Source organism: Stereum hirsutum (genome assembly GCF_000264905.1).
Source record: "Stereum hirsutum FP-91666 SS1 unplaced genomic scaffold STEHIscaffold_15, whole genome shotgun sequence".
NCBI classification, from domain to species: Eukaryota; Fungi; Basidiomycota; class Agaricomycetes; order Russulales; family Stereaceae; genus Stereum; species Stereum hirsutum.
The window spans coordinates 366,516-382,007 of record NW_006763145.1 but is presented as its reverse complement, the minus strand read 5'-3'; the positions used below and the strand labels follow the sequence as shown (position 1 = coordinate 382,007).

The following is a 15,492-nucleotide window of genomic DNA, read 5'->3' as shown; positions in this document are numbered from 1 at the left end:
GGGCCTAATCAGGCCCAATTAGGATTGGTCGACTTTTGCGACAAAAGCAGACCGGCTTTGTACTTCGCGATATCCGCCTTGCATGATGCATGAATACTGGCGGGATTGATACATCCCGAGTCTGTCAACGCAGATACTTTAAGTGACGCTGACTGAGAAGCATCGTGATTGAGAGCCGACTTGACCATGAGGGATGAAGTCGGGACTATTGAAAGCGAGCGATCCGGAATGCGGAGATTCTTGACTATGCTAGGAAAGATCAAACACAAAGCAGTGTCAATAAGATCAGCACACACGACGCCAAAACTCCGATGATGTTTGGAAATCAACAAGGAACAAATAGAATAAAACAAGAAAAGATATCCATACAGAAGAGCTGCTACAAATAACGGTCGAGCCGCCGCAAATAACGGTCGAGCCGCCACAAATAACGGTCGAGACGCCACAAATAACCGTTCGAGCCCTTCAGATCATAAAAGCTGACATGGGAAAGTGCCAACATCAGACCGCCCAGTAAATTCCTAGGCCCATTCCTTCAGCCGCTCTTCAGCCTCCGCAGCCTCTGCCTCCACTAACCTCCTCGCGTCTTTGTCCCTGAAACGCAATTCGAACGATATCTTGCCTGGACCTCTTACCAGTCCATGGTTCACATAGGAGTGTGGGTCCGGGGTGGAGAGGGACACGACGTCGAACGCCCAGAGTAGTCTTGTGGTGCGTCCACCATGATATATGCGAGTCAACAAAGCGCAGAAATTCTTTTCATGGAAAGGGAGTGAAATAAGATTTACCGCGCAATGACGATGAAAAGCGATTGCGAAGCTACATGCATCCCGGGACATTGCCTCCTTCCAAAGCCGAACGGTATCGTAAAGTCCGAGGCAATCTTATCATTAGGAAACCGTTCAGGTTGGAATTCTTCTGGCTCTGGGAACATGACAGGGTCCTGCATCATGGTGCTACCGCACCGCACCCGCCATCAGCCCTCAAACCGCGTGGGAAGGTGAAAGTAAATAAAGCGCACTAGATATTTCCGTAAACTGTAGTCCCCTTCGCGATTCTACCGCCTCGAAAGAAGTCGTCCCTCGTCACAGCATGAGGAACGGCGAGTGAAACAGGTGGCCGCCATCGCGAGAGTTCCAGAATGAAGCTGCGCAGGTATGGAAGAGCAGATTCGTCCTCGAAACCAGGGAATCGTCCTCGTCCGACGACAGCGTCGAGTTCGACTTGGACTCTATGGGCCGTTTCTGGGTAGAGAATCATCGCAACTAAAAGAGAGCGAAGATTAGTTGATGAATAAACAGCAGGAAAAGGTAGGAAGACAGACGGATGGCGTATTCTATGCTGCCCGAGGTCTGTAGTACGATGCACATTGTGTGAAAAGGGAGACTCGTACAGAGAAGCTTACGATAGACTAACCGTATCAACACCCGCACCAAACGGAGCCGCCACCGAGTATGCGAGCTCGACTTCGCTGACATTGCCGCTAGGCGCCTCCAGACTACGCGAGGACATGCATTCTTTCGCAGTACCTGCATCCATTCGTTTGCGGACGTCCCTCAATAGCTGAACGTAGAAGGATGTGTCTCCTGCGAATTTCTTGTCGGCGTCGTGACGGAACCATTGAAGCCGACGCTGGTGTCTATGTGAGTGGCGGAACACATGGCGAGGGTTAGGCATGGAAGACTCACCGGGAGCCAGAGCAGACTTGGCCACTGATTTAATCCGGTCAGCACCGAGCTTGATCTGTGAAACAAGAACGTACATCGTCGACTATTTGCTTTCCGAAGCCACTGTACAGCAAATAAATACGAAAGAACCGAGAACGTCAAAGACATCTGAAACTCACATTATACTAGATCGAAGGCACAAGCCTGTCAGAGAGTTGCCAGAACGAAGGAAGATGAAAGTTGTACCGTTGTAACTCTAAACGGGGCGATGAGCCATGCGTTACGGAGAGTAATACAGCGCTTACCCGAGATTATCTCAGTGTTTACTCTGACGGCCTCTTCTTCAAGGCTCGAAGCCCGTTTCCCATAGCTGATGGACGTCACTACCGATACTGCAAACCTGAAAAGCAGGAATCGCATCCATGGGCCCAAATCGATTGAGAACTGAAGCGATGTTTACCTTTCGACTAAGGAAGAATAGTTACTCGAATCAAGTGCGAGATCACGAAGTAGAATTGTTGACTCCAGTGCTTGATGTTCGCGGTACGCAAGCGATGCTCGTCCGCTCATGCCGGTGTGTTGAATCTAGACAGACAAATGTAGAGTCAACAACGGCACATACAGATCACAGGATCCGAGGCAATGGCCCCATATCTAGTCGAAGATACGAGGATCCATCGCGTGGTGCATCTCTGCGAGATAGGAGCGCCTCACATAAAGATGCGCCACGTACCTTCCGCCATTTGCGCCAATATTCACCATACGGGGCGCTCAAACCACGTAGGTTCCCAGCGAGAATCTCATGTCTAACGACTCACATTCAGTAACCGAGAATGCAAAGAGGAGTAGGAGGCCACGCACGCCATGATAAGGCGAGGACGACTTGAGTAGATATCTCCTCGCTTGTCGAGAAGATCAGTGGCCATCTGAGCAGAGTTCAGAACTGAACACACATCCGGGTCAGGGTGCCACACTGCACCTCAACAATGTCGAGATGAACAGTGCACATACCAACGATTGGCTTTCCTCCGAGCTCGAATGAAAAGATATCGCCTGATAGTGTCAGGGATACCAGTCAGTATTCATACCCAAACGATCATGTCTACGCGTAGGCGCACCATATTTCTTCGCGAGCCCGTCAAATACCTCCCACATGGCCGTCTTCTTGATCGCTGCAGTGCGTACCAACGTCGTGACATCCTCACGATCTCCGATATACGCAGGTGGTCGTTGGTACTTCGGGCGTAGAAGAAAGCTGGTGCCCAGCGCGATGAATGTAACGGCTCCGAGAAGCAAGTAGTCCGACATAGATAGTGTGTATGAGAGAAGCTTAGAGAGAAGTTCTTCAGTTCAGGGAGCTTGGAGGGTGTTACGCGCTTGCCGAGTCCCGACCCGTTTTGGCGCCAACCGTTGAGATACCAGGGATCCATATTCAGAAACTCGTTCGCCTTGTAACCCGAGAAAACCTGGCTCCGTCCGGGCAGGAAGGGGATGGGTGAGATGGATGTGATGCGTGATGTTGCAAAAGATGGAAAGGGGTTGGACTTTTACCGATCTCGCCGGAAACGACCGGTGGCTCCAGTAGCGGAGTGGCGTGTGGCACGAATGAACATGCTGCTCATGAAAACACAGTGTAGGGACGTCCTGACTACAAGTTTTTTTATGAATAGTTTGGTCTATCTGCATGTGGTCCTGTGAAGAAGCGATAAGCGAACTAGATTTAGAACACGCGCAAGCGTCGATATAGACAGGACTACGAAGTACCTCGCGTAGGTACGGAATATAGTAATGAATTGTCCACATAAGTAATGGTCAAGAGGTCATGCAGACCATATTCATCGGTAAAGTCATACGGCTCAATCGAATTAAGAAATCACTCAGACAAACTGGGATCCTTTCCGGCACACTACCATCTGCCGCGAGACAGTCATAGTAACAGCGCCCGCGAACGTGAAGACCTGTCACATCGCAAAGATAAATATCAACGTCGCACCTCTCATAATTTATGCATGCTTTTTCAAAGCAACGAGAGCGATGGCGGGACAAATTGAGGAGATGTACTGCTACTCACCGCACTGAAAATAATTGCTTTCGGCCAGAGGAACCCAGGTCCAAGCACAGTGCCTGCGATGGGAGCTCCGAATAAGCATCCGATCGAGGCGATAGCGAAACCTAAACCGACGCGTACGCTATTCGCGTTGAAAATTGAGCATAATAAATGAAGTGGAAGATGGGAAGATATCTGTCAGAACACGTTCGGCACAAAATATGGTGCGTGCGGTGGGGGAGGAGAGGTCCCTACCCAATCTCGCTTTCGTCGCGTGCAAAACTACCGACGACAGGGCCGCAAAGGGCCATAACTGTGGTGCCGCGTAAAACCATTAGTGTGAAAACACAATGAAGGACGATTGATTGAAATAAGCAGGAGAAACTCACAAGAACCGGACGTGATGCCAAAAATGATTGAAAATATGATGATGGTCCCCGTGTTCGTGATTCCGAGGAGAGCGATGAGAAGAACTCCATTTACGAGAGAGACAGGAATGATAGCGTTCATTGGTCCGATTTTGTCTGCTGCGAAGCCTGTAATAATTCGCCCGACAACGGAAGAGGCGTTGAGGATAGCTATCTGCAAAATACTTGGTATCAATCGGGTCTTCCGGATTGAATCCAGATCAAGCCAGTCGCAAATCACTTACGGTGTAGAACGCAGTATTAGGATCGACGCCATGGAGAATCGAGAATATTTGGAGATAGAAGACTATGCCGACCGGTTATCAGTCTGTTGTTTGAGGTCATTATATAATGGATCTGTACGCGGAAAGAAGATTCCTAAGAGGTTGAACAGCCCTCTTTGAACCGCATTAATAACATACAAGCTGATTGAAGCGAACTCGGGTTACATACCCAATGCATGCAGCAAGATAGGGTACATCCGTCAATATTCCTATCATTTCTGGTTTCGGCTTGTTTGTCCCATCCATCAATGGATTTGTGGTCATAAGAAATATCCCGGGGATGAGCAAGGCGAGAACAAGGAATCCCGATGCTCGTACACCCCAACGAAACCCAACAGACCCATGGAATAGTCTATTGAGCATGATAGGAAATATAACACCGCCAAGAGCAGCACCTAAATAAATTCCAAACAAAACATCAAATTTTCCAGCATTGCGCACGGATTTGATCGTTACCCACCGCTAAAGGCTATACCTATGGCTAGAGAACGATGTTTGCGCCAGTGATGGGCTTGAACTGCAACGGCTGGTGAATATAACAAGCCCGCACCGATGCCCATACCAAGTCCTTGAGAAAGAAATATCTGATAATACTTCTCATGATGCGCGATGGACACCATCATAAGGCTATGTGATGAAAACCTTAGCAGAGTCCACCGGATTATATCAGGAAACACTCACGAAAATACATAAAGCACTGTGCCGACTATATTTGTCGTCTTGAAATGACCCGCATCGAGCAGCTTTCCAGAGACTATCCCGGTGGCGATGAGGAAGAATATTTGAACTGAGCCAATCCAACTAATGCGAGACGAAGAAGCATCTCCATTTCGTGTGTAGAAGTCTTGGTAGACCCCGAATGAGTTGGAGTACCCAAATGTCGCGAGCAATACGAGCCATCTTCAAAAAAAGCCTCCGTCTATGAAAAAATGTGAACACCCGAGACCTTGGAGGGACGCACCCGCCAGCCGTGGTACGCCAGGCTCTGACACCACCATCTACTCCGAGTTTAGATTGTTGGCGTGGAAGTGCTACGGTGCTAGAGGACCCGACGTCTGCATAGTCAAAGCTCTCCATGAGAGATCCCAATTAAAAGTTATTTAATGCACTGTCTTAAAGTCTTTATGACCCTGCATGGGTCCGACAACGGGTGCGAGCAAGTGCCAAAGACGAATGTCCCCCCGAACTGGGAAGACACCCTGTACCCGTTCGGGTACGAGTATGCCGCCGTGTGGCACGGGTTTACCTCTTACCACCACGCTATTGTGTACAGTGCTGAAACATGTAGACGGCCATGATGACATTGTAATATGGACCTCCAACCCGTATATTAGAAGACTACTTACACTGCACAGATGGAAGAACACCAGGAACTGGCCAGGTCGATTCGACAGCCTTGAAACGAAGCTTAAGACCAAATTGCCAGGCTATGCTGGTCGAATAATGTACGAGAGAGAGCACGTGAGAAAGTGATAGCTAGTATGCTCAGTATGTCGCAAAAACGAGAACATCGAGCCTCTCACACTGTCACATAAGCAAGTCGGAAAGACCACGAGTCTCTGTATTTCGCGTTCTCGATCCTCGTTAGTACTCTGAAAGTTCAGCTGTGCAGCTTGAGGACGTACGTTAAAAACAGAAAGCGGGATCGGAATTTGCTCGCAATTTAATGCAGAAAATATTCGCGTGGACACGGTCTAATGGTAATTGAATGGTGGCATGAGTGAGAGATGTTGACGCTAAAAAGTGGCCTGATTTAGTTGCCTACCTTGGCAAACTGCATGGTCATCATTCATATGCTGTCAAACGTGACTGTTCTGCAGTGGGACAATGATTTCACAAATCGTTTCATATATTGATAAGATCTACAGTCGGAGATAGGGAGGCACCCTTTCACCTTTATTTCCCGACTTCAGTTAGGCCCCATTGCTAGAAGAAGTTCTTCCCCTTAGTAATGAGGGCACCCAGATGATATGTCTCGCCTTTTCGCCATCCACATCAACAGTCACCGCCGATGACGAGGTGGACACAGGTGAACGTTCAAAAAGTTCGTCAAGAAAATGTTAAAAAGATGCCCCATACCTTCGTCTTCCCTTTCTTCGTTCCTGCTATCGTATGATGTATTTGCGTGTCGATCTATTTTGGGATCGAGATCGCATGGATTTAATTTGACACCATTCCCGTGCATCATCCCGCCGAGAATCGTATTAGCACTATGTTTGCATGCGAGCCTGAATAATGCGGTGGTGCTGAGTATACCACTGAGCTTCCAGTCTTACACCGCAGCTCCAATCTCCCCTAACATTAGATGTTTTCTGCAGCCTGAAAACCGAGAGGTTCTATGAGCTTCAAATTGGCTACTTGAGAGCTCGTCTACTTCAATGTTTATTTCATAGTTCGCTTCGAACCCTCGGTAAGTGCCAGACGCAGGCCAAATGGAGTCGATCAGCCAATCACGGCTGGCCTCCACTTTCGCCTTCGAACTGAAATTTTAGTTAAAATTCTCACTTTTACAGTTCGCTTGCGTCGCCTTGCAACTCAAAAGTCCACTTTTCAGGCTGCAGATAACATCTATTCACTAGAGTAATACTTCATAACAATCATCTTCTCCTCCAATGATGGAGTTCAATGTTCCAGAATGATCCTCCCGTTCGAGCATAGCGAGATGACACGCCCCGTCATGGAAAGCGGGACGTTATCAGCCGATCTATGGGCGAAGACCGGCTTCGAGGAACACTTCTACTTTGATGCATGGGAATGCAGATCATGATATCGTTGCATCATAGATCACGTCTGAGCTCTCCATCACGACTCTCCCGGCGAGACCTGGGATTGATACTGAAATTGAAGCTGTCGTCTTCGGGAATAACAGTAGCATACCCTAGCGTACCTGGCCTACGTTTTATCCTACCTATCTCTGGCAGATCCAGCATAGCAAACTCGATTAGTATGGGAAGCATCAGAAAATCAAACTCCCAGGGTACCATGTTTGAACTATCGTGATGATTGGAGCATCATTCAATGGTGAGCGTCTGAGTCGCCTGTTATATAGGTACTGCATCTGCTATACATCCGTGTCTCGATCCCACTCATGAGAAAACCCTGTTCCCGCTAGCCATGGAGACGCAGATCAGTATTCCCGAGACACTGGGGTGCATAGAACTCGGTGTTATACTCTCTGCGATGATATATGGAGTCATGTGCGTGCAAAGCTACAACTATCACCAACATGGATTCAAGGACAAACTGTACATCCACCTCCTGGTCCGTGCATCTCTCATATTATCAGTCAAATCTCAACCAAAACTTTTTTTGGATCAATGAAGCAATGTTTTGTTATGTGCGTTTGTTTTCCTTCTCATATAATTCTTGCTGCTACCGGCTCAACGAATCACTGGCTACAGTATCGTTGAGACTACTCACATGGTTTTCATCATCATCTCTCTCTATACAACTACGGTGAATCGTTTCGGGAATCCCGAAGCTATATTGGAAGCTACTTGGTCCATCAGTTTTTCGGTATTTCTTGCCATGCTAGTGAACTGTCCTGTTCAGGTGATTTCGAATCACCTTGCAATGTCGGACTATATCTGAAGTTCGGTCAATTTTCACCCGTAGAGTTTCTTGGCTTACAAAATACGCAATATGTCCCACAGCTGGGCGCTTACCATCTTTTCTTGGGTTGGTTCACTATTTCGTCTCACAACTGGTCTGGCCCTCAGTATACTGGCTATTCGAGTTGGCCGTATCGACCTGTTTGAGAAGAAATACCAGTGGCTTATGGTGTGTAACCTTGTGATGGGTGCTTCGGTGGATATCTGGAATGCGGGATGGTTGTGTTTCTATCTATATTGGGAACGGCCAAAGTTTTCTGCGTGAGCAGCTTCCCTGCCATTGACTTGGTAAAAACATTAGGATCCAACAAGAACCACTATGTAACTAGGACCCGCAACCTCATTGACAAGTTGATTATTGGGACAATTGGTACGACATATAGTATTCTTTCACCCTACCTTTCTCATATCATTTTTTCTCTTCTCTAGAAACCGGAATAATCACTTCGTACGTTGTTCCCTGTCCATAATTATGAAATACATCTCACCACAAAAGTCATGCGGCATGATCGTCGTAGACTTTCGGTCCTCCTCACGCTCATCACGGTGAATATCTATTGCATATATTGCAACAACACAACAACTGATGGCTTCTCCTTACTGTGTAGCTTCTCGCCCTTCCAAAATCAAGTATGATTTCTCTTAACTAGCTTGATAAATATGCCACTTATACACTCGCTACTTCCACAGCTTTCTGTAGTCTCCTTCACAGACCTTTATAGTGATGACAATCGATCACTGTTATAAGGTCTGTTCCAATTTGACGGGCCTTGGCGGAGCGACCCCCGAAGGCTCGATAAGGAAGGAGTTTGAGGGAGATATGCTGCCTCTTTCAAATATTCTCCACTCAAATGCCTTCCTTTTCGGGACTTCGGGGGTCGCTCCGCAAAGGCCCGTCAAATTCGACAAGACTAAGCTTTCTGGGTGTTCTTCATGGTCATTACCCCACGATGTGAGTAATATTGGCTTATCTGCGTCGCAGGCTACTGACGGTTGGTATGTACCAGTATATTCTAATTCACTCTTTGCAAAGTAGACTTTGATCTTGTCGTATACAGTATTCCTGGACTATGAAGGCTGACTTCTGACTGGCCCACTTGTAGCCTTAATGGACGCGCTGGCTTGCGCTCAGCGATAGCAGTATCCGATCTTGCAAATGAGGTCATTCCTGGCCTCTACCCTCACGGAGACACGGTACGCATCATTGTCAATCACCTTCCATCATATCATTGATCCCCTTCGCTATTATCCACTAAGGGCGTTGAAGTTCACGTCGATGTTCTTACAATAAGCGACGCACATGGTGCATGCGTAAGTGCTCCTCGTACTTCATGTTGCCCCAGAACAATCCCAAAATACTCAACAAGAGCTCTTCTGTTTTCGCTTGGATGTCTTTGAATCTCAGGGACACGAAGACATCGAGATGCATTGTTATACAAATTCTGAGGATTTTGATAAACAAACAAACTGACCACTTACTAATAAATAGCTTCGAATACACCCGATGTAGTTTGGCTACGTCTCCCGACGGATTGGCGCTTGAAACTTTCACGTACACATAACTCCACTTACACAGGCAAGGTCAAGCATTGGACTGTTACCATATTATTCATTCGAACAATGGAAAGAGTTGTTCCTGGCCTCTACCAAAAGGTCTTCTCGCTAGGCAATTGCTGCATAGGCACAGGTCAAACCGTGTCTGAGTTTGATAGATGTGGCAGCAAATATTGCAGCCTCGATGAAGCCAATGTGGTGTTGGAAACGCCTTCCATGTGATCAGGTGATCTACTGTATGATAGTCTACTCGGTACTTACCCACATTCGCGTTTGATGTCATCAGTTAGGTGATAGCTACTAACCCTGATTCTTAATCTCTGAGGAATCCAGGCCGGTTTCACGTCTAATAGACGGTCTCTTTTGCTGCAGAAAGTTACCCGTTTCACTATACTTACTTAGACTCGTTGACTGACACTGGAAGCGGGCCGTAGAAACGACAGTCATCCGAACGACTGACGTATACAAGTCTAACCCTATAACTCATAAGGGATACAAACACGGTTACCTACCGTATAGGTACTAGAACCTGAAATCAGGCAACGAAACACTAGAGGACACCGATCTTTGAGTTCGGTGGCTGGTGAAATTTGGGTGCAAGATTGAATCTGGGAATTGGATCTTGGAATCCGCTATAGACCGTGTGCGCGGAGAAAAACTAGGCGTTGCAGACTCTGAGGATAGCTGGTGTACCTGGCGGAGAACTGCTTGTCCCTTTTGGCGGCGCCGATATAGTTCACACTCCGCTCCTCGACCGGTGGCTACATCTACATGTTCTCTCAGCATCATACCCGCATTGTCGTACAACCATCTTACAGCACGTAAGAGACTCACGGCAAGACAAAATTGGTTAACTAGGTACTGAGCTACCATAACGGTCTTGCACAGATTCTGAAGCGACGAAAGCACGGGAAATATGTCTGTACCCGCGCCTCTTACTGGCAGTACGGCGGGTTGAGCGGACAGGTGGTATAAATGGCTGGATTATGGACCTAGCATGAAAATTAATATTCGCAGTATTCTATTCCAACTCTCAACCCTGTATTCACAACTCGTGTTCCTTGCCCCAACATCAGGTCGGGGACACCGTTGCCCTCAAACTATTCCGTTATGCCGGCACAGTACCTTCCCGATACTCGACGTCTTTGTTATGTGAGTGCGGGTAACAATATACATATTCTCTAGTGCTTACCAGGGTGTGTCGCAAAATGGGCACCGGCGTTCTAACGCTCAACCTGATTCGGGCCTGTTTCGGACCGTAATAACGTGCGTTATAACGGGATTTGGACGATCCCGGTCCGTTGAAACGCTCGGTTCGGTGAAGCGATCCATGATAAGATAACAACGCGAATCATAACACTTTCGCTGTCCGTTATAACGGGCGTTATGTCAGAAAACCCGAATCGGGTCTATATACCGGCGAGTGGCAACGCGCGCGTTGAGCCTCTCGACTCTAAAATACCCTCAAACTCGTTCAGATGGGCAGCTGGAACGTCGTTCTATGGCCACAACCTACGAAAGTGACGATTTTACCTGGTATGTGTCGCCTGTTGTCGAGGTTTGACCCAGGTACAAGCACCGATAAATATCCTGAGTCTGCACGCACAGAGGCCAGTGCCACACCGGCACATGCTGGACCGCAGGCCTGCAGGCGCCTGCCCAATCGGCGCGCCGTGATGACAAATAATGCGGGGCAGACTGAGGGCGTTATAACGCTCGGCCCGACCGTTATCACAAAAACCTTTATTGCTAGCACGGTGATAACGCGTCGTCAGCCGTTCCGGCCGTTCTAGGCATTATAACGCGTAATAACGGGGGGTGCCGCTTTTGCGACATGGCAACGATAGAATTGTGGACAACTGACACAGAGCATCGGCCAGCAAATGAACCTCTGGAATATTTGTGAGAGAAACTGTATCTTTCTGCGGCGATGGTGTACGCTTTCCCACTGAATCAGCTCTTCTTTTGTCTCGAGCGATGCTCAGACTGTAGCGAGGCATGTAAACGACAAGCTGTTCCATACAACAAACCTACTATACACAGCAAGCCACCAGCCTCAGTCCTGCGAACAGTCGCGACGGCCAACACTTGCAAGGTGAGTTTCTCGCACATTCGGACACATCGAAACAAAATATCAGCCCTCTCTTGCAGTACTGCAGAAAGCCCTTGCAATATATCATCCCATTGAATTCATGGATAAACAACTGTGAGTTTTGATGACCAGATTGCACGTCCTGTTCTGTTGTCCGACTCACACATGGGAAAGATTGCAGCCAACACTGCATGCAGCGAGCGAATGTGCTGTCCGCAATCCCAGAGCGTTTCAATAACGTCCCAACAACAGTACCCGATTTGGCGTCTGATCTCTGTTTCGTACGCTTCCTCCCTACTAACATCCTGTCTTCTGTCGTACTCTGATGTGGCGAATTTACAGAAATGTAGAATAGTACCAAGATACGTTGACACCAATGGTTTCAGACACGAATGTGAGAAGATATGCATTGTATCGGAGCTACTCCTCATCTGTTTTGTTTAGTTTGCGGGGTATGCAAAAACATCACTGCCCACCTCAAACGGGGCGGAGAAAACCGCTCAAGGTCACTCGCTCGTTCCCCTATGCCACCAAGCCCAAGGAATCCCAACCAAAAACATGTAGCATTTCTGGATTCACCAACCATTGCTCGTCAACATACGACCTGGGAGCCTGATCGAGGAATCTGTGAGGTAATTGTTATTGCTCACTTTCGTATTATGCGGCAGTCACACTGAGACATCATCATAACTGCAGCAATGCGCGGCGTGGCCTAGGTTCGCCGATAAAAAGAACTATACACATCAGCGTAGGTCTTTATTGATGTTTCCAGCTTCCTCCATAGAAAACACTCTTGACACATATTCGCGTTTTTTAAACCGTCTTATAGGCTGTGATGCATACCGGGCCCATTATCAGGCCCAGCATGTTCCCCACTCGAGACTTCCGAATTCCATATACTTCTATAGCGAGGGAAGCCCGTACTTTGGTTTCACGAACCGTTCGGGTTTTCAGGTTGAATATAAAGGAAATACGTATTGAACGAGCGAGCACCTATTCCAGGCATTCAAGGTATACCTACTTGAATCCATGCTACTCTATCGCGTGCTGAACGATGTTGCCGTAGTTCATGGACCATCGCCTAGGCATTGTCAAACGTATCAGAAGAACGAAAGATTCGGGGGAAGTTTATAATATAGTGAACGATAACAGGAGTTGTACGTGGGAATCCAGCATGCACCTTTCCGTTAGCTCTAACTCGTTATCTAGACATCAGAAGGGATTGGCACGAAGTCCAGATTGTCATTGTGCGTAAATCTACCCAGCATTATAAGTATGCGTCGATAATTAAGACTTCTTCCGTGAATTCATTACTACGTAGATGGACAAGGTTCTTGCTCTCAAGTTCGGTCAGCATCAGTCCTTGCGACATGATCTTCGTGCGACTGGGCACGCTACGCTCGTATTCGTGAGTGTATTCCCATTTTCTTTTGTTTGTCTCTACTCACTGTAAAGCCGTATGATATATAGTGCTCGAGGGACGCCTTCTGGGGATATGGGCCGAATATGAGAGGAAGGAACGAGCTGGGGAAGGCTCTGATGCGTCTCAGAGCGAGGCTTGCGGGGTAGTAATAACCATAGCCATGGTATAGGTTATATTTGAGATGAGTCGGACTGAATATGTATCGGTATGCTGTATCTCTGAATCTCGGATGCTCCTTGTCGGTGCTTTTGCTGGGGAATCATAGCGAACGTTCAAAGAGCGCCACATACTATGGCGTGGTATGTGCTCACTTGTTTTGATTAGTTCCCGTTCCTATCACTCGTAATGCTTGGGTGGAAAATACGCCACTGCTTCAGAACCCAGGAGAATCTATGAACTCATGAGCCTGAAGCCCGAACAATAATTGAGGGCGCAATTCTCGTACAGATGCTGCACCGCATAAAATCATGGCCTGAAATTCAGCGTGAGCTATCATCACGATAGCCCACTATCTCAATGCCACGTCCTCATCTCGTCAGTTCGAATTTGCTCTTTTGCTACAAAGAAGTGTATGTAGAGGGAAACCTCAAGATATATGTGGTCGAATGAGTTGCATAGCAAAACAACGGTCGTGGCAAAAGAAGTTGCAGGATGCTAGACATTCCACAGTTACGAGAAGCCGTCAGTGAGGATAAGGTCCAGGTGGTCGGCAACTCCGAATATATCCGGTTGGGCGATCTGGGCGAGGTGTGTTCTTACGCTTCGTCTTCAGTATAATGAGCACCTTACCCTTTGATGTCAATCGTGGAAACTCCCTCATTAGTGTATGTATCGGGCGACATTTCGTATCGCATTCGCTATACAGATTCTCAGACATGAGCAGAAGAGAAGTGAGCATCCGATCTTGTATAAGTTGGCGAAAGCTTTGACGACAGACACTGACAGATTGATTATTGCACATCGTCGTCGTAAAAAATCAGGTCTCACCAGCTTCATGGCCATTTGCAGATTCCAAATGCTTTTAAACAGGCCGCAGTGAAGTGTATCGTTGATCTACTGATCACCGGGTGCCAAAAAACTCTACAATGTCGTGTCAATGCCCGATGGCTGGATTGAACAACCGACCTCATCATGTGCGCGCTGGTACGAGTGACGCGCTCTACCACTGAGCTAATCGGGCATGCTCCTCTTTCAATTCCTCAATTGATGGAATGACACCCTTGCTCAATGACATAGAGTCAGCCAGACAGAAATGAATTTTATCTGAAGCAAAGGTCGTTACTGTATGGCTTGGTAGAAACACATCGCTACCACAGCAGGAGAATGGTCTTAAAATACCTTTTATGTGATACCAAAAAATGTCGATGGAACGGTAGACATTAGGCGGTCGGCGGATGACTTCTGGTCATTGACAGGTTGGGTTCAGTCCGAGTCTGAGGCAAGCCTGAGGATGCGCGGCGCTGGCTCGGGGTGCGTTGTGAGTAAATGACAATCAAATGACGATGCTATCGGTGGTCAGTACTCATCATGTAAAAATGATCTACTTATCGGTAAGACGTGCTGGTAAAGACATCATTTGAGAACAGAGTCTGACGACGGGTGAATAAAGGTTGAAAATACGACGCGTAGGACGGTCGTCCCCCCGACTCAATTCAGGAAGCGCTTCGATGAGTTCACCAAACGCCAAGTCCCATGCTGCGTGTCTGCGAGCGCAGAAAAACCGTGTTTCTCCCACCGAATGATCAGCACTGCTGCCGTCCGAATCACCCAGGCCACCATAACATTGTGCTCCAAGTCCAAAAATTGAGAACAACGTCTTACAGTCCAATAGTCCATTCACATAACCGCATCCCAGACCCTCAATGCACACAAGTATCAACCCTAAACGACCCTCCCGTCCCCGGAAACCCAAAACACCCATCCTGACTAACACTCTCGCTCTCCCCCGTGCACCCCACCTCACTAAACCACGTCACCGGACACTCAATCGCAATCGTCGGCCCCAACTCGACCGACACGGCGCCAAAGGCTTGGGAGACGCAGGCGAAGCTTCCCGTGCCGGTCTCGGTCCATTGGTTCGCGTCGGCGGTGCGGCCGGTGCAGCCTGGGGAGCCGTATTGCGTCCAGGTGATGGCGTGGGTGGTTTGGATATAGGTGGAGAGGGCGAGGATGAGGAGGGGGGCGAGGGAAGTGAGGCGCGACATGGTTGATGAAGTGGTTGGTTAGATGCGTTGCTTGAACTGTGGAAGAAATAAGTTGTAAGATGGCGGTGCTTGAAGATGAGATGAGTTGAGGAGTCCCACCGATGGAAGCTCGTCAGTTCGAGGGTTTGGTTCTTCTTGGCTAGGTTCGTTGGACTCGGGCGATCTTTATATACATACAAAGAGGCGCTCTGTCTCAATGCCAT

General features: G+C 48.0%; 5 protein-coding genes and 1 non-coding gene across 6 annotated transcripts; 2 read left to right on the top strand and 4 right to left on the bottom strand.

Annotated features, from left to right (window-relative positions):
* Positions 1-521: 521 nt before the first annotated feature.
* On the bottom strand, positions 522-2,975 carry STEHIDRAFT_160849 (cytochrome P450; the record flags this gene model as incomplete). The annotated part of the gene is made up of 14 exons (XM_007308381.1): positions 522-705; positions 789-956; positions 1,022-1,265; positions 1,325-1,352; positions 1,417-1,632; positions 1,689-1,712; positions 1,763-1,790; positions 1,847-1,923; positions 1,995-2,067; positions 2,128-2,252; positions 2,401-2,473; positions 2,529-2,610; positions 2,679-2,720; positions 2,786-2,975. The coding sequence occupies 14 exons, from the start codon at positions 2,973-2,975 to the stop codon at positions 522-524; spliced, it is 1,554 nt and encodes a 517-aa protein (XP_007308443.1).
* A 990-nt stretch (positions 2,976-3,965) lies between these two features.
* On the bottom strand, positions 3,966-5,482 carry STEHIDRAFT_160848 (MFS general substrate transporter; the record flags this gene model as incomplete). The annotated part of the gene is made up of 8 exons (XM_007308380.1): positions 3,966-4,027; positions 4,104-4,296; positions 4,367-4,428; positions 4,485-4,519; positions 4,575-4,800; positions 4,866-5,032; positions 5,087-5,305; positions 5,367-5,482. 8 exons carry the CDS (start codon positions 5,480-5,482, stop codon positions 3,966-3,968), a joined length of 1,080 nt encoding a protein of 359 aa, XP_007308442.1.
* A 2,037-nt stretch (positions 5,483-7,519) lies between these two features.
* On the top strand, positions 7,520-8,281 carry STEHIDRAFT_64991 (uncharacterized protein; the record flags this gene model as incomplete). Its single annotated transcript, XM_007308282.1, has 3 exons — positions 7,520-7,690; positions 7,817-7,957; positions 8,021-8,281. 3 exons carry the CDS (start codon positions 7,520-7,522, stop codon positions 8,279-8,281), a joined length of 573 nt encoding a protein of 190 aa, XP_007308344.1.
* Positions 8,282-12,731: 4,450 nt separating this feature from the next.
* Positions 12,732-13,231, top strand: STEHIDRAFT_114238 (DUF1768-domain-containing protein; the record flags this gene model as incomplete). The annotated part of the gene is made up of 4 exons (XM_007308379.1): positions 12,732-12,819; positions 12,872-12,909; positions 12,984-13,070; positions 13,133-13,231. The coding sequence occupies 4 exons, from the start codon at positions 12,732-12,734 to the stop codon at positions 13,229-13,231; spliced, it is 312 nt and encodes a 103-aa protein (XP_007308441.1).
* A 951-nt stretch (positions 13,232-14,182) lies between these two features.
* On the bottom strand, positions 14,183-14,265 carry STEHIDRAFT_t223. The gene has a single exon. It is a non-coding gene; the product is annotated as a tRNA-Thr (tRNA).
* A 679-nt stretch (positions 14,266-14,944) lies between these two features.
* Positions 14,945-15,289, bottom strand: STEHIDRAFT_160847 (uncharacterized protein; the record flags this gene model as incomplete). Its single annotated transcript, XM_007308378.1, has 1 exon — positions 14,945-15,289. One exon carries the CDS (start codon positions 15,287-15,289, stop codon positions 14,945-14,947), a length of 345 nt encoding a protein of 114 aa, XP_007308440.1.
* Between the last annotated feature and the right edge of the window lie 203 nt (positions 15,290-15,492).